Raw genomic sequence first — 18,281 nt, forward strand, 5'->3', positions numbered from 1 at the left:
GCCCCCTAGTGTGGCTTTAACACCCTGCCTAAAGGTACCATGGAAAGAGAAGAGCAAGAAAAAAACCCCCACAAATATCTCAAAGAAAAAGAGTGCAACACGGCTTCTTGGCTGAATGGCCAACTAAACTCCTGCAGGTTTGTAAAGCTACCCCTCAGAAATCCCCCTTTATATCCAGGTTGGCTTCCCCCCCAGCCAAGAATAATTGATGGTAATTAAGTTGTTCCTAGAGAAAAAAAAAGTGAATTGTCACTTTCTGTAAGTAATGGCTGCAGCTGCAGCACTTGAAATTGATTTCACCCAGTTTTTCTTCTTTAAACCATTCTGCTCTAATTTGTTTTTATTTCTGTGGCAACAGCTAGGTGTGTTTAAATGGTGGCTGCTTCTCCCGTTGGCCTTTTGTCATTCCTTTACAAGACAACTGTGTTATGTGCCACCTTTCATGTTATTTTACACTGTTGCTGCAATTAGCTTTCACTTGTGAGACTTCTTGAGGGGCAAGAAACCACCACATTACAATGAGGCTGCTTTGGAATAAACTGTTACAGCATTCTAAAATGCTCTTCAGCATGCCACCCAGCTAAAAACAGTAAAGTGTTACTAAAACAGAACTACAAACCACTACCTGGAGTGCAAAATGTATAGGAATACTTTATTGGATGGGGAGGTTGGGAAGTACAGGCTGACAGCATCTCTTGGAAACCTTTTATAATTAAGAAAATAATTTAGAATATAAATAAAGTTTATATATATCAGATAGTAACTTCAACATACATAACATCTCACTACATCACATGAAAGGTACACAAATGCATGCCACCACCTTTGCTGAGTGCTAATCCTCTCAGCTGAACTTACTTCCATCCTGTGTGAAGTTCATGATCGGCTGATAACCTGTGGTGGATAAAGTCTACACCCTGGTCTCTGCTGTAGTGGGTGAGCTGTGCTAGTGGTAAGAGCAGCCTGAAGAGAGTACATAGCCACAGTTTCTCCCCTTTGAGTTATTAAATTGAGGTTTCTTCTCAATTAAGGGCTTAGAGTGGTTCATTCATCCATAAAAAAAATTTTTTTTAGAATTGCAGGAGCCTGATTTCCACAGCTGAATATGCTTACGGTCACTGTAGTAAGTATCAGAGATAATTTAATGTACACTAGAGAGTGAACACTTAACTTGTACATGCTGCTTCTAAGTGGTCTTGAACATTAAACTCCTTTGGCTTTCTGTGGGCCTATTATATAGACATTTTCTAAATCATCAGGTTTGTTTTATGGAAAAATAAAATGTATCTGGCCAGTACGACTTGCGTGTACTCACTTAATTTCAGTCCTGGGAAAACAATCAAAATACTTATACAGTAATGGGCTAATTCCCATAACAATGAGCAGGGCTGATGAGATGGCTGGATAATCTATCCCTGGTGACTACTACAGTCATTAATTCAGTTTTCTTAGAGCCTGCCTGATAGGTGGAGCTCTGGCACTGGTATTTTTTTCCCTCGATTATCTCTCTAAGCTAGAGGATGACAAATAAGGGATTAGTTTCAATTAGTGGGGTGTAACAGAGTGAGAATGTGCAGTGCAATAAATTCTTCTCTTGGATGCTTTTTAGCTTAACACACCATCTCTGGTATAAGTATGTACACACATGGTTTTAATCAGAAAAAAGTACAACGCAGAGAAAGCCCAGTGTTATAAAACCCCTGATAATCATTTTTCTTCCCTTCAGGCCACAAAGCCTTAAGGTGAGGTAAATTTGTATTCCTGTTTTTATAGCTAAGCCTATCCAAACCAAACTTTGAGGCACATAACAACTTAGCAAGGATTACCTTTGATAACAAGCATTAACAAAACCTCTTCTACTTGACAACCATTCAAGGCAGTCAAATGCTGGGCTGAGACAGAGCACCCAGCAGGAGCAGCGTGACACCTCTGTCCTGGTGAGCTCACACTGCCTCAGTTAATGACAGCAAAATCCTTCCCGTGCTACAGCTGCTGACACTGAGCTTTGCAACCTCTCTCCATGTACAACACACATACATTTAGTCATTCACTTGTACCACAGAGGCAAGAAAGGCACAGCGCAGGGAAGCTGCAGCTACCTGTGAAATTCGGGAAGCGTTTAGCGTTGAACAATGTGTGATAGATTCCTTGCAAAGACCTCCAAATCTTTAAACAGACACTGTAGGATTTAGTTTCCAACCTTATACATTAAACTTGGGTCTTCCACAAGCATAGTACTTAACAATATTTACAAAAAGCAAAACCAACATCCGTATCTGTACATGGAAAAGCTTTACCGGCATTCATGGTGCTCCTTGATAATAGAACTAAAGGTGTTCTGGTGTAAACTGGTCTTCACTCTTTTTTCCCTTTGTCTTCTGTTGCAAAACCAAACTCTCACAACTTCTTTCTCAAGATTGAGCCCCTCAGCCATCCTCACGATTTCCTGAGAAGAAGGCTTACTTTGTTCTCCGAAGTGCCTCTCTAGGGCTTCTTTGGCAGCGATACTGGATAAAGGGATAAAATTTCACCTTTAAAAAACTCTTCTGCACATTCAGGCTTCCACCACTATGTTTAAGAGAAAGATCAAGTAACAGCACTGAAAGCAGTGACTTGGTTTGTTTCATCTTTTTCTAGGTAAAGGAAACCCAAAGCACTAAAAATACTCTGTAGTAAAAGGCAAAAATAGCATCAAGTTCGGTGCAATTTCAGTGTTAATTATGAGATATTTAATGCCTCTTGATATTATCTAGGAGATACAGCTACTAACTAGTCATGAGAGGGGTCACAGTAACTGGAGTTACCTGGTTGTACCAGATCACTTAGGTTTACAAAGAGGAAGAGCTCCCATCGCTTAGATTTGGTAAACACTGTGTGTTCTGCATCTTGTTAGTTATAGAGACAGCACTAGAGTATTCCTAGAAATCACAGGGATTATTATGGCCAGCTGTTTTAGCCATCATCACATTTTCCAAATGTCTGCCCTAATGTGCTCCTCAGAGTCAGCAGCGACCAAAGTTGAGTAGTTCACCAAACAGAATAGTTTAATACTGTTCTTTTTCTTATTTTCAGATAGAATTTGCTTCCAGTTTCTGTTACATATTCTCAAAAAACACATCTGTGACATGCTCGTGTGCCACCGGGAGGCATCGTCTCAGCAGTAGCTGTAAATTTCTTTGGACACAAGAGGGCACTTCATGCTTTATTCTGGAAGTTAGGGTCAGGTATTTCCACTACAGGAATGCACACGGTATCGAGTTCTAGTTATTTCATCTGTTAGTCTTTTAATTTACACATCAATTTTGCAATATTTACTAATATTTAACAAAACTGCCTAATTAATAGCATGGTGTTCTGCACATACAGAACTATAGAAATATCACTGCTTTTGACTAACAACTTCTTAGGTTTTGAGCAAAGGATGAAATAAAATACTTTCCACAAATTCAAATTTAGTAGTTTTTACAATGGTCTAACTTAATTTAGTTCATGAGATTTTTCTTATGCCATTAATTTGTCTTCAAATATTCATTAAGAGTGGCTAAGAGTAAGGCTAGAGTTCAGATAAAGCCCATCTCCCTGATTAATTTCAGGTCTTTAAACTGAGGTGCTGTATACCTTCAAAGGAATAATTAGTATTTTCCTACTACACAGGATTTTGTCCTGAACTTCTCAATTATCCGTGCTCTTGCAACCTGCCCTGCTTGTTATTCCCCCTGCAGCGGGGTTAGATGTAAAAATGCATAATATAAGGTCTAATTTTATCAATAGGTGTTAAAAACCAAAGCCCACAGTGCTGGAGGAAGAGTCTCCAGTGGGCTCCTCTGGCCAGGGGCACAGAGATGCTCTCAGTTCACAGCTCTTGTGGAGGCCATGTTCCATGGAATGGGGAAGGTCTTGGCACTGCCACTCAAGTCCTCACTGGCCTGTGGAGAAGCTGGAAGGAGAAAGCGTCCTCTCAAGAGTAAAGCTTCATCTCTTGTGAGGTGCTCAGACGAGCTGTGAAACGTTTTCCATCCCCAATTCACTCCTAATCGAGAAGCATCCCTTCAGAGGAATCTTTAATTTCAGAGAGATGCCTTTTAAGTTCTCTTCCAGCCCAAACCATCTATGATCCTGTGACTCAAAGAAACAAGTCTCAAGTTGAGTGTGAGCAGGGAAGGTACATGTTGTGGCTGTGGGACAAGAGAGCAGCCTGCATCTCCATGAGGCGGCACTGCACATCGGGGATGACCCGTGTTCCAGGAACAGACTGCAAGGCGTAGGGCCCAACAGCTCCAGGGTCATCTCCAGACACAAATTCCCTTCCTGGAGAAGAAAACTACAGCTCCTTAGAGGCCCCTGAGTGAATACAACTTTACCAAAGGATACAGGAATCTGGGATATCTAAAGGAGAAGGAACTCCACACTCTCTCATTTTGACTTTTTGGTAATTTTTTCTATAATATGTTTTGCCAGCCTACCTAATTTCCATATGGAGTTGAGGCTAGAGAGGTGGTAGATGTTGGCCACCAGAGTTGTGAGAAACAAGAGGAAGATGTTTCTAGAACAACTCTGGTTTTTCCCCTTTAGTTCATTCAAGTGTTTCTTTGGAATGTCAAATAATTCAGTGACAGGGATGCAACAGGACATACAAAAGCTTTCCCTCGAACTAACTGGACCTCAGTTCTCTGGCAAATTTATATGGCTTTTTTATTGTATCAAAATCTTTATGTTTATTTATTACACCAAAATAATGCAATTTATTTTGGTGTAATGTAGCAACTCCCAAAATGGAAATAAGGGTGCTCTGATAACTTACTACAGATATAATAAAATTCTGATAGAATTAGAAATATATGTTCATATCAAAGTGTGTTGTTGAAAAAAAAATAGTATCTTTGGAATGAATTTGGGGTCTGGAGGGTTATGCTGTTATTTTTCAGTAGAATGTTTCCAAATACTGAAACTTTTAGAAGCATGAGATGTAGATATTCATTAATAGAAAACAGCACTTCAATTTTGACAGATGGAAAAGAAGCATCTTAGCCAAAGTGGTTTCTAACCTATAATAACTTAAATATTTATTACCTTATGGTGGTTCTGCGCTTCCTCTTCCGCTCATTCACTCCAACTTTTTCATTGTACAAAGCTGTATTAAAAAAAAAAAAAAAAAAAAAACAATAAAAAAACCCAAATAAACAACAAAACCTGGCAGTTACATTCCATGGGGACTGGAAAACAAGCACAATTATTTCCAGAAAAATAGTCAGTTTTTGCAGGAAGGAGAAAGCACAACAGAAAGTGCTGCTGAATCAAAGGAGCATCACACACAAGATCTATCCATTCTTAGGATGGTTGGTCACTGTTTTACCTCCAACTATAAATGGTTATAGGCAAAAATAGTCACAAGCAAGAGTCCTTTGCTAGTAAAAAATCTCTGTATGCTGCTAAGTAGGCTGTCCTGCAGATCCTACTCTATCTACAGGATTGGAACTGGTTTACTGGGATGGGACTGGAAGAAATTTCTTCCAGCAGACCAGCTGATGTTTCTGCTGCTGTGAACATTCCATATATTTTAGTTTTCCCCTCCTTGCTCATTCAAAAAAAGGACAACTGTTCTTCAATACAAGCATTTAATACTCAGCATTTAAAGCTGGTAAAACCAAACCTTTACTATGTGGAAGACACATACTAGCCCTAAAACATTTATATAGGATTCTGCTTGAAGTGTAAATCAATACTTAGAGGATTTTAATCCTCTACCTCCCACTTGTTCTGCTTCCTCCAGCCACTTGGACAGGATGGATTTCAGTTTGCACGCGTTCTTGAAGCTGAGCTGCAAGTTCTCAAACCGGCAAATCGTCGTCTGGCTGAACTCAGAGCCGTGCACAGCAGCCAGCGCTTCTCCAACGTTGGTTTGTGTATAACCTGTCAAAAACAAAGAGGAAACAGCAACTTTGAAGCTTTCTAGGAAGGGTTACTTTCCTTGAGATGCTCAGCCCAGATGTGGACAGTGTGTGCTGCAGTGCCTTCAGGCTGAGCTTCCTGCAGAGGTCTCTGTGGCCAGCTGAGCTCACCTCAGAGCCGTCCTCAGTCTCCTGGCGGTTTTTGTGAAGTGTTACACTGATTTAGTGGCATTTCATGCTTCAAGATTAGGGATTTGAGAAGGATCCAGAAACCACATATCTTTCTGTAGATGGTGCAACAGCAATGAGCTCATCCCTATAGGCACTGCTGGTCTCCTGTTATTTGTTGCAACAACTGAGCTGAAGTCACCAGAGAAATGCTGCAGTTTCCATGCAGACTCTGACTTTGCATCAGCAGCTCCCTGTTCAGTGCTCTGAACAGGCATCTGTCATGGCTAGGGGGCTGGATCCTCATCCTCTTTTTCTGCTTTGGTGCTAGGACAAGGCAGGAACTCTACAGATGCTGAATGTCCCATTAGGCACCTTTTAACCTCCTTTTTGACTGCACTAACCCTGTGTTTCTCAGTCTCAGACCCACAACTCTGTTCTCCCTCTTAAAGCTCAAACTCAGATTATTTTTCCTGTGCATATTGCATTTCTCCCATTCTACAGGATCCATGTCGTTTGCTTGCACCAAAGGAAGTTTTGCTCCCTCAAAAATTCAGGATGAAGATGCAGTGATTTACTATGTGCAGCCTGGCAAATGCTTTCCATCGCTGTGGCTGACATCTAATACAGGATATACAGGAAAAAATAGTTTGCAAATATTTTTTAAACCCTAATTTATTTCGGTTTAGACTGCAAATGGAACACACTGGCTTTCTAGGTGTTGGGATAGCACACACATACCCCAAATAACCTTTCAATTTTTTTAGATCTATAAAACAGAAGGATTCCCTATAATTCTGATGCAATGTTATATGTGACAATGTCAAGAAAGACAGGGCTCAGCCTGCCTTTGTCCTCAGCAGTTATGTCAAAGCAACAAAGATATCAACTGCTGCCCAACTGTGACTTGGCACAAAAAAATAAACCAGAAAGGTAAGTTTCCTACTGGTGTGAAGGATTTCCCATCAATATCACCCATTGTGTAGTGAAATGGCAGCACACCATCAGAGGAATCACTCCATGGGGAAGAGGATGGGTAGGAGAGGTTAGAGCCTGTCCTGCCCTAAGCTGCAGATAATTTGGAGCTGTGCAAAATATTGCACCTGACACTGAATGTAATTTATCAAACAGCAATCATTTTCTCTCTACATTTAAGACAAATAATTTAAGGGCAGGAAATTTTAAAAGTCCCTTTCTGCAAACTAAAAGCTGAAGTTCATTAATTCCATGCAAGTCTTCTAGGAATGGAGGAAGTTTTGTAGGACAAGGCACAATTAGAGTTATAACCAGACAATGGCAGAGGCCAAACCATAAAACACTCAGAAATAATTGGGCTTCTACTGGAACCTTTCAGCCTTTTGTTCATAAAGCACATACCCAACTTAATTCTCCGCAGCTTAAACTCATTGGCAAATTTCTCCAGCTCCCTGATTTCAGGGGAGTCCATGTCCACGGGCTCTTCCACAGACTTGCTTTTCCTGCGGAACTCCTGCTTGAAGTCCGTGGCAGCGGGATCGTCCGTCAGGAGGGACTGGGGCATGGGGGTGAAGCCGTGGCCCAGGGCACAGGAGCTGGCACTCAGCGCGTGCTCCGGGAATTTGTAGAGGCAAGGGGTCAGACCACCTGAGCAACACCAAGAGAAAGCTCATTGCAGTGATTCTCTACTGCTACATGCTAAAAACCTCCCTTCACCACCTCATAATCCATATTTATTCCATAACATACGTGAGAGAATCCGAGAGTTAGAATTTCCTAGGATATATCTTCTCTTTCTTGGCCCAGCACATCAACAGCCCCTTTCACCAGCCACAGGCATCCTATTACTTAGCAAATTGTGAAGCACTTAAATAAGAGGCAAATGGCCTAAATTTACAGAAAGAAAAATCCAAGCTCTAAGTTGGAAATAAGCGGCACAACAAGATTGATGGATCTGTGTCATTTTGAGTCACTTAAAATTTGCCAGTCTCTGTTTTCTGGTACAAAGAATATTCCCATGTAGATGCCATTTGATGCTCAGACAAGGTACTATCTCGGCTTAGCTGTAGCATAAAACTTCTTTGAGGAAAGTAAACAGGTAAGAGCTTAAAGAAGAAAAAAAACCAGAACTCATTCAGAATGGTCCTTCTGATTTAAAAAGAAATTGCTCAAGGACAAAACAGAACTATCTTTCACTACCTTTTGTTCACAAATGTCAGACTTAACAAGGAGATTCAGTTAAGACTGAAGGCTGGTTTTCCCCTAAATATTGTACGTAGAGCTAGTAAATCTCTGACCTAAAAGATGGGAAATTACTGGAGAAATATTAACATTCCTCAGTGTATCTGGAGTAAAATCAGTAAAAAAATCAGCCAGTAAAATCCATGTTCTTAGGCCATCCTTCCCAATTTTCTAAACTACACAAAGCTTTGTAGAAGAACTCAGAACTTCATTAACCTCCTGCTGACTCCTCCATTTATTAGGGTTAGGTATTTCTTCACTGCCCTGATTACTCCCGTCAGGGTTTGAGGTTATAGCCCCAAAGGATTATTTTATGTACTTCACACAGGATAACCACCAAAAAAAACCCACTTCTCAGAGAACAATGAAAAATACTTGAAAAGAGGGGAACTTGCTTTGCAAGGTGCTGACACCATTTACCACGTTGGGGTGGGGCATGCTGCATGTCTGTAAGATGCGAGTCTGGGAGAGACTTGCTGAAAGCATCTCTGGAGTTGCAGGCTTGATGCCTAAAAAAAAAAAAAAGTTAAGAAAAGAAGATGAAAAGAAGAAAAGAAAGGAGAAGAATAAAAATGTATTTATTTTTTAATTAAAGAAAATTAATTTCTGAGCAATACCATTTGTTTAATACTTATTAACTTTCCCCAGGGATCTGGACAATGCCAGGAATGTTTGCAAAAGACACAGGAATGCATGATGAAATAGGAGCATTTGAAAATTTGCACACCATGAAGAAGTCTACACTCTGTCCCTATGCAGATATATTAGTCTATGCTGATTTACTCCAGTATTTCCTTAATTCTTAAATGAAATAAAATTCTGAGTTTGATTTTGTATTATTTCCAAGTCCCAGTTATTTCCTGGGAGTTATGTTAATTTGGTTCATGTCATTATCCACTGACTGCTACTTATACTTGCACAGAATAAAAGTTCCTCACTCTTACTGAGCCTGGGACACAGAACAATGAGCAGGATGCTAGCAAGCATTCATGAGTATAAAAATCCATGATCTGCCTGCTGAAATCAGCTATCCCTGAGCTGAGCAAAAAGGCAGGACTTTCCCAGCCTTGTAGGGAGACATAAGGTACAGAGTGATTTCACAAGAGATTGAGAGGTTTGGGGAAACTCTGGGCACTGACCCCTAATTTCCTAACCCTTTTTCTAAAGCCTTAATCCAAATACCGCCTCCTTTAAACAATTGTCTTGGATTGGTCTCTCTAAAGGAAAACTGGTTAAAATCCACACACTAACATCTCACCCACTTGAGGGTTGGCCTCTTACCTGCCATCACCCCGTAGGTGGAAGGCTGATTCCCATAGTGACAGGAGGGCACGGAGTAGTGAAGGCCTGGCCCAGGGTGTCCCAGCGTTGTCATGGCAAAGCCAGTGCACGAACGTGCACGAGTTGGGAGCAAAGAGAAAACAGATGGGACTCGTAAGAATTCAACATTCAAGACACAGCCTTTAAGTCTGAGGCAGGCAGTGCCTTCTGTGCAGTTGTAGCTTCTTCTGTGAGCATTTAACACAGGGCCACAACCATCAGGTTAACAGGCACCTGTCAGGGAGAACTGCCACTAGGAAGAGTGGGGCATCCTCTGAGGCAGGACTAGGGACTGTCATGCTGTCTCTTGGTGCAGTGCTTTTAGTATAATCTATGGGCATAACCCAGTTTACACAAACTGCAGAGCAGGGAAAGCATTGCACTGCTATGGAGGAGACCTGTTCCTCTCCTCACACATTCCACATGCTGATTCACTCAATCTCACACAAAAACTAATTCTTTGTTCTCAGGAAATTGCCCTCCCTGTTGTGCAAACCCCACAGTGAATTAAGACCTGGGTTCCAAAGGCAGCAGTTTGGGACATTTGCTTTGAGGTGTCCAAAAGTTACAATTTTTTAAGTCCCAAGCCACAAAAAAACCATTCTGGAGTGCTTTGGAAAGGCAGTAGAGGAACAAGATGTTAAAACCTGAATTCTTTTAAAAAGTCAGGCCTAAATAAACATTTTCCATCACCAGCACCAACAAACACACTGTTTATTTATCTCTGGTGTTTTCACAGGGGTATTTCAGATCTGTGCTCAGTAATAGCCAGTGCCTGAAGAATGAGACCATTTTTTTTCTGAATGCAATATAGAGATATGGCAGTCTCTCATATATAAGTAGGAAAAAAATGCATGTACTGTCCCCTCTTAACAACTGCAATAAAACAGAATATTAAAAATTTATGTTCATGAACATTCAGTTATGTAAACCCACATTTGAAAGAACACATTCCTGTTGTTCAAAACAGTCTATTTAACTAGGGATTAGAATCTTTGGGTTTTACAACAGTAATCATAACAGTAAAATGTCCTGTTTAGATACAGTTATAAAATCTACTTAGACAAACATGCTTACACTAATGTAGATGCAGTGAAATAAAGATTGGGTTAATAACTACAAGGCATGTAGAGCAATTAAACTTTTCTGTTGAGATCTAAATGCTTACTGGTTGCATTTTTCCACTATTTCATGATCCACATACTGTAACTTTTATGCATGAAAGTGTAATTTTTGACTCGCTAATAATGATTTAAAATTAAATAGTGAGGATGATGCTCTTTAAATTAAATAATAGCAAGTAAAGTGTTGAGGATACTACAGAACATCAGCTGAATGACACAGCATAGTACTCAAACATCACCTTTCTTGTGATGCAGGATTGTTACATCCATTTTTAAAACTTTTGACTTTTGAAGTAAGTCGTTATTCAAAATTCTTTCACCATTATATTGTGCACAAATTCTCCTCACATGAATTCAACAGAGTGGCATCATTTATTGCAATTCCTTAATCTATGTATGAAATTTGTAAATCCTGACTCATTATAGTTACCACCCTCTGCCTCTACTTTCCCAGGGTTATTTTTTCACAGGATCATCTTCTGGATGTGATCCTGCAATTAAAATTTCCACTGAATGCAGTAGCATTTGTCCTTGGGTGGCAGCTACAAAACACCAAAACCTAAACCTTACAGCAGGTGAGAGATGCTTTGGGCTGGCTGTCATCCTGTCCTTTCCATTACAAGTCAGATGAATCTAGAAAATACTGCTGTGATACAGACACATAAATCTGACCTCATACAAAATTTAAATTCTCCTATTCCCTGCCACTCTTGCTAACCCACAGCTCTATTAGGATATTTTGAGCCTCTTGCTTAATGTAGAAGATGATCCTGTTTTCTGTTACCAATGATCAGTTTTCACTACTTACATGCTTTTCCTTTTCATTAAAATGCTTTATTACCAAGGCTTTTCAGGAGAAAGCTGGATTCTTGTTAAGACTCCAAATAAAATTCTAATGTTAATGCAATTTCAAATAAATAAACTATTTCTTTTTCTGTTCCTGAAGGCTTTCTATCAACAATTTCTGTATTCCAGAATCCCACCTCTGAAGTATTAATGCTGCAAGACAATTCTCTTTGTCTCAGATATTCAGTGATTAAGTAGTCCTAGTATTTAAATGCATCTAATTGGATTATATACACAAACATACAAAATTCAAAACTATTGACAAGATTTCTACTACCAATTTTGAACATCCCACTTAAACCTTAGCCTACATTCAGTTTGTGATATGCCTTGCAAAGCAATGTTTTTCCTTCTTTAAAACTCACCCAAGTGATATTTATACCTAAGCTCTTCTAAATATATTTCCTATTTAATTTATATTATTTAGAACTGTGGTTGCATAATAAACAACCTTTCAATTAATTTACATAACACGTCATTGAAGACTGCAGTTATACCACCAACAACAGTGTCTGAACCTGTTCAAAGCTGGTAGCGTCTTTGAGGCTCATCTTGTAACAAACTTCGAGAAAAATTACGTATTTAGCTAAAACACAAACAATTGTGGGTTTTCTGATTCACTTATATGCAGAGTATTGTGAAATTGCTTTTGCTTTGGCGTAGTCCCAATCATACATAACACTGATACTAAACTCTTTAAATATTGAGAACTTGATGAACTCATGTATCACCCAAAAATTACAAATGAGAGCAAGAGTATTTACAAAAAGTACCTGTAGACACAACATTGGTGGCATGGTTGGAGACCTGCAGGCACTCTGCAGCGCTGTGGTGCATTATCAGAGGCAGAGAGGGAGAAGAGTCAGAATTCAAGGGCACAAAGGTGTCTGAGGAAGCAAATGCTTGGCAGCTCATACCCTCCAAGAGGCAAGAGAGCCGCCTGTCCCGTGTTCTATCAGAGCAGATCCTGCAGGATGAATGGCACTTCGAACTCTGTTCCAGGATTTTACCTGGGTATACACACAGAGGAGGGCTCTGGAGCACAGGGAGGTCGTGTGCAGGTATTTATACCACCAGGAAATCCCTTTATCCATTTTAATGTTCTTTTCCCAGCAATATTGCTACCCTGCTACAGAGCCTCCTTCCTTCCCACACAAACACAATACGTGTCCAATTAATTGGGGGGGAGGGGGAAGAAGAGGGAAACCAGAGACATGATTTGACAGGTATTTTCAATTAGGTCTTTTGTGAAGGACAATGACCAGAAAAAAAAAAATAAAAGTATCGTCTCCAAAGTCGGTGGCAACAGACAAGTAAGTTTAATACTAAGTACATTTCCACAGCCAACACCTGCCTCCAAAATCTCATCCAGGCAATTGTCTGGAAGGCAACCTGTCTGAGAGCTAAAACAGAAGTCTGCAGTAGTCAAGAACTTATAGCAAAATAATTTGCATTAACCTAATTCCCAGCAGTTGCACGGTGATCATTTGTCTTAACCTACACCAGTATAAATCAGAGGTGTGTGATATGAAGCAGCTGTATCCAGGAGGAACTTTTTGAACAGATATCTTTACATAAGCATGATGTGCTAAATGTTTATCTAAGAGGAACACCTGACAGAGTCCTTGGTGTCACTTAAAATCCATTCAGAGTTCCTCCTATTAATTTATATTACTGCAGCATCTAAAGTCTTCTCCAGAAGATCCTAAGTAAAACCAGGATCTTTACTCAAAGGAGGTAAGTGATTTTTCAAACATGAGACTGGAATTATTTTGGAGCACTAATGAGCATATAGGTTACCCTAAAAATAATGAAACTTTCTGCAGTGCACCATAGTCACATATTCTGTGTAAATGCAATAAAGGTGGGGTGTTCATTCTTTGGGGGTTTTTTTGTTTGGCTTGGTTTGGGTTTTGTTACCAAAGGTGTTTGGTCACATTTTACCTAAAGATGACAATACTTTTTGTGTGTTTGGTATTCCAAACATGGTCAAATGTCTGAACTAGTATTTTAACACCAACTTCAGAGACATGAGATAGGAGCAATCATACTTGTTATTGCACAGTTTTCCATGTGTTATTGCAGAAAACTGGTATTGCATTGATCCATTCTGTAGAACCCTTCATATTATCTTTAAGCGTGCTTTGGGAGAGGCTGTGTCTAAGACTGTTACAAAATCTCAGAATTACTGCGTATGGCAAACAGTGCATGTGCTTTAACAGTGGTTATCTACTACTTACACATGCTCTTTCAGATTGCAAAATATACAAAAAACACCAAAATAATTTTTGTAGTATTATGTAAGGTACTGTCATCAAATGAACTGCCATCTGCATTACTTTGGGCTTGGCTCAATGTATCCCAGTGTCTGTGGATTCATATTCAAAAATCATTTTAGTTATTTTCATCTCCTTTTCTCCCTCAGCAAGGGGCACAATAAATCTACCAGGGGCTCCCCTCCACCTACCAGAGTTTTGAAGCCATGGGAGAAAAAGAGTAACTTCACATCTCTGACAATTCTTTTTTTCTCAAATCCCAACAGGTGTCACTGTAAATAGCAACTCAGTAAACAGAAAACTTACAGTTTCAGTGTAAACTCATGTCTAGATGCAAAGAAGTTGTAGCCTGTCCCCAAGTACAAGATGGAGCTCACTTCCAGATTTCTGTTTCTTCCCCAGGTGAGGAGCCTTACCCAGCTATGCCCAGGTCCTCAGGCTTTCCAGACCTATGGAGTTCATTAGAGGGGGTGGGTTGTGCTTTAGTGGATGTTGCTCACCCACAGAAGCTGGGACTGACTGGGACTGGGAAAGTAAATTTAGTCAGCAATCACAAGGCACTGAGCTTTCCTTCACAGTGCAGTATAAAGCTGTTCTGTGACACCATGCCAGACATCACCTCAAATTAGTTTTTTCATGCCCTGTCTATTTATTGTTCTGTTTTACAGTGCTGAATAAAAAAATTTCTGATTTTGTGTGTCTGTGCTACATCGCCTACTTCTTCTAATAACTTCACTATTTTTCATTTTGATTATGACCAAGTTTCTTTAGTTGCATTCAGTTTAAAATAAAGTTTTCTGGCATAATTTTTGAGGATCCTGGAAACTTAAGACTTTTACCAGTACTAGGTATTGGAAACATTTCACATTCATCTGAGCTCATTTCTAACACGAGTAGCACCTCTCATAAAGCTTTGTTACAACCCTCCGTGGATACCGTGCTAAGGCTGCAGATTGCCTGACACAAAGCTACCCTGTGGTTCCATATATTGTAATTTCTTGGTCAGTTTTAAGACCCTGCCTCACAGCACACAGTTCAGCTGAAGGCTTCTGGCAGGAATTTTGGGACACTGACTGAAAGAGATCATTCCTTCTCCACACTTACAAGTGCCCTCAAAAGTTCAGTGGGAGTTTTCTGCCCTGAAACCCAGGCACCATTCTCCACTGGGATGGTAAATGGCACAGTGAAGCCCATCTGCCTCCTGCTGAATCCTCAGTTAAACTGGAGGCTATAACTTCTATAAGGAAGATAGGGGAACATTTAGATTTTAATGACTGAGCCCTTTTTTACACTGTTCATTATGGGATAATTCTGAGCTTACCTTAACGTTCTTCCTTAAGTTGACTTCAATCCTTACTCCATGTTAGTAGACTGATTATTCTCCCCCTAAATCTTTTCTGGTTGAATCCCAAAATATTGAGGAAAGCCATCAAAAACCCATTGTGGGTTTTTAAGACAACATTAAGCTGTCTGTTTTAGTGGCAAAAAGATCCCTTCATGCGGTTTTCTCAGCTCAGAAATAGCATCCCATAGTAAGATCTCAGGTCTGGACATGAGACAGGCAGGGAAAGCTCCATCATTTTCCTCCACGGGAGCACAGCATTTCTGTTCCCAAGAGATGATTCCATGCTGATCAACAACATGGATTTCCAGCCTCACCTTTGCCAAGAACCACAAAATTACAAAGAAAATCTGGCACAGCCTAAGTCTTGGCAGCATCATTCATTCATTCATTCCTTTTCCCTGGTCTCCAAGCCCTTTGGGAGATAAATTGAAAACTATGAGGCTTGTTCAAATAAAGAGCTTACGGAGATGGAAGTCTCTACAAGCCTAATCATTATGATAGACCTGCAGCTGAAATAAATCCCACTGAAATACATCCCACTGAAACAGTCACTCACTTATGTATTTACACTTTGGAGAGGAGTGTATGTGTGTGTGTATATCTATACACATATACACACACACACATATATACATTTATATATACCAATAACACATCTCATAGACCTGTGGTTCTTTGGGAAGTGAGCTTCATTTTTGCCTTCACTGCACATGGAGAGAGGGATCTTCAACTCTTTCTTTTTTTCCAACACTACTGCAATTCTCATCCTGTCACCCCATACACTTTTGTACAACATACTTGTGTGTCAACATTCATCTACTGCATTTCATTTTTATTCAGAATACTGAAATTCCCAGGTTTTAATTCCATAGTTTCATGGTTAGTTTCCACGGGGTTGGGTTAAAGCTATAAAACTGCTCTAAAGATTTGCACATTTCTGTACATTTACACAATTCTTCCCCTTGTTTTTCCTATCCAGAAAGTCCTTGAACTGGAATGACTAAGTCCATGTTATGAAATCCTTACAAGGCAGAGGGATGTCATAGATCTATGGTCTACTTCCTACACTTTAAGTGAAAAAGACATCTCTAAGTGCATTACACTGTGCACAGGAGAAAAAAAAACCATCTTCCTTCTTAGGTAAGACACAAATTGACTCACAAACTGTCAGTGTAAGCCACGGGCAGTTTCATTCACAACTGATGGGGAGGGAGAGCGGATTAGAACATTTTCAAGGAAGACACTTTCCCAGGGAGCAACACAATGCAATTTGCTTTTAAAAACCTATAGAAAGCTTATTCGGTCTTGCTGCCAAAGTCTGGCTCAATGGAGTCTGAGTAAAAAACATGTGTAATTGCATTAGAGCAAACAAAAGCCTTAAAGCCTGATTTAGACTGAGTGGGACTACTTGATAAAGACCAAAAAGAACCTAAGATTACTTGTTTCCCTGAGCCACCTGTCCTTAACTTTAGATCACCTATGCAGAAAAGAGCCCCCTGAACGTGCAGCACAGACATGATCTGCTATCTGCAGGGAAAGGTGGTGTTCCCACGGCTCTCAAACAACAACCTGAGCCTGGGCAGCAGCTCCCCATGCAGGAAGCATCATAAAATATGGCCAAACTTATCCATAAGAGCTACAACCTGAAATAACAGATAAAATTCCACTGCTTTTCTTCATGCTTCCAGTCAGACTGGTGCTCCTCAAAATGATTCGCATTACAAATGTACTGGTGGAGACCCTGACACTTCATGAAGTGATCCAAGCTCTTTCCAGCCTTATTCCAGTGAAAAGCTGGGTAGAATCATAACTGCAAACAGTTATGACTGGGACCATACAGGGCACCTATACCGGAAATATGCTTTGACAAGCATGTGGGAAAAAAAACCAACTTGCACTTAACATCTTTGAAGCATTTACAAAATATTAATACTAACAATGAGTTCACATTTATTAAAGGCCAGGTTTAAAACTACCTGTGTTACAACTGACTCATTTTTCAGTTTGTTCAGGACCACGTAACAACCATTTCAGTAGCAAAAGTCTTTCTCGCCCTGCCACGATTTCCTTTGGAAAATCAGAACTTTTCCACAGAGAAAAAGAATTTTATATACCCAGTTACAAATTTAAATCCACACAATGCTATTTCTAGTAACCCAACTTTTCAGGCAGTGCTTTTATTCTTCTCCAAATGACTTCTTTCCATTGTTCTTATGACATTTCAGAAAGGGGATCTGTAACCCGAAGAAGGTTTTATCAGGCAAACATGGGCTACTGCTGCAGTAGCCAAATCATTAATTCTTTCCCAGTTTTCCCTTTCATGTTACAAGACAAACACTGCTTTCACAAAGCTTTGGTAAATACTCCTGTACACAGAATGCAGTGTAAATGGTACTGGGCGTGTGCACTTTAACATAACCCAAAATGGAGCAAAACATGCATCCCTGCTTCTCAGTTTATACTTTCATTAGTAGAACACTTTTTCCCCAAATTCAGTCAATCAACAAGTCATGTTAATTTAAAAACTAAGTAAAAAAAAAATTGAAATAAAGGGAGTTGACCATTTCCATGTCTGAATGCTGCAGAAATACCCCATTAGACACACCCTGAAACAACATAAAGAAGGAAGGAAGAGAAAAACTGAATGAGTGTAAGCACAGCAGGGCAAAAAGTACAGGAAATGAATAGGACTTAAGGGAGACAGTTTGCCAGAATAAAGCTGCTAAAAGCCAGACTGCTGAGATCACAAACCTGGCCCTAGAAAATGCCTTGGATCAGCCATTTGAGCATCTACCACATTAATACTGAAATTCATCAACATTCCACATAACCTAAGAACACATCATCTATCGCTTCAGATCTGCTATGAATTTTTCTTTTACTACTAAAGTTGGCAGGAAAAGTTTCTGTCAGAAAAGCCAGAATCTAACCAGTAGTACAAGCTAGTACTGCTAGTCCCCTGCCCACAGTGTAAAAATCTACTGAACACAACTTTTTCTTAGAAACTGGGCTTACATGTTCAAGCAATTCAATGAAAAAAATGACTGTGAACACCCCCCCAAATAATTTTCTTGAAAGTATCTTTTACTTTGCATGT

The 18,281-nt window shown here is 39.9% G+C and overlaps 1 protein-coding gene across 9 annotated transcripts in view; it reads right to left on the bottom strand.

Annotated features, from left to right (window-relative positions):
• Positions 1-347: 347 nt before the first annotated feature.
• POU1F1 (POU class 1 homeobox 1) overlaps positions 348-18,281 on the bottom strand; it is a 148,266-nt gene continuing 130,332 nt past the window's right edge. For 5 of the 9 annotated variants that reach the window (XM_069025129.1, XM_069025131.1, XM_069025128.1 and 2 more), the window contains 6 exons: positions 9,555-9,620; positions 8,669-8,782; positions 7,434-7,679; positions 5,746-5,910; positions 5,071-5,131; positions 349-2,507 (listed from right to left, as the gene is read on the bottom strand). In XM_069025129.1, the coding sequence (XP_068881230.1) occupies positions 2,294-2,507; positions 5,071-5,131; positions 5,746-5,910; positions 7,434-7,679; positions 8,669-8,782; positions 9,555-9,620 (866 nt within the window). In that variant the 3' untranslated portion in view covers positions 349-2,293. Of the gene's footprint in view, positions 2,508-5,070; positions 5,132-5,745; positions 5,911-7,433; positions 7,680-8,668; positions 8,783-9,554; positions 9,705-12,336; positions 12,479-18,281 lie in introns of those variants that run through there. The other 4 variants (XM_069025125.1, XM_069025123.1, XM_069025124.1 and 1 more) reach the window with 3 other exon arrangements.

Source organism: Aphelocoma coerulescens, chromosome 1 (assembly GCF_041296385.1).
Source record: "Aphelocoma coerulescens isolate FSJ_1873_10779 chromosome 1, UR_Acoe_1.0, whole genome shotgun sequence".
Lineage (NCBI taxonomy): Eukaryota > Metazoa > Chordata > Aves > Passeriformes > Corvidae > Aphelocoma > Aphelocoma coerulescens.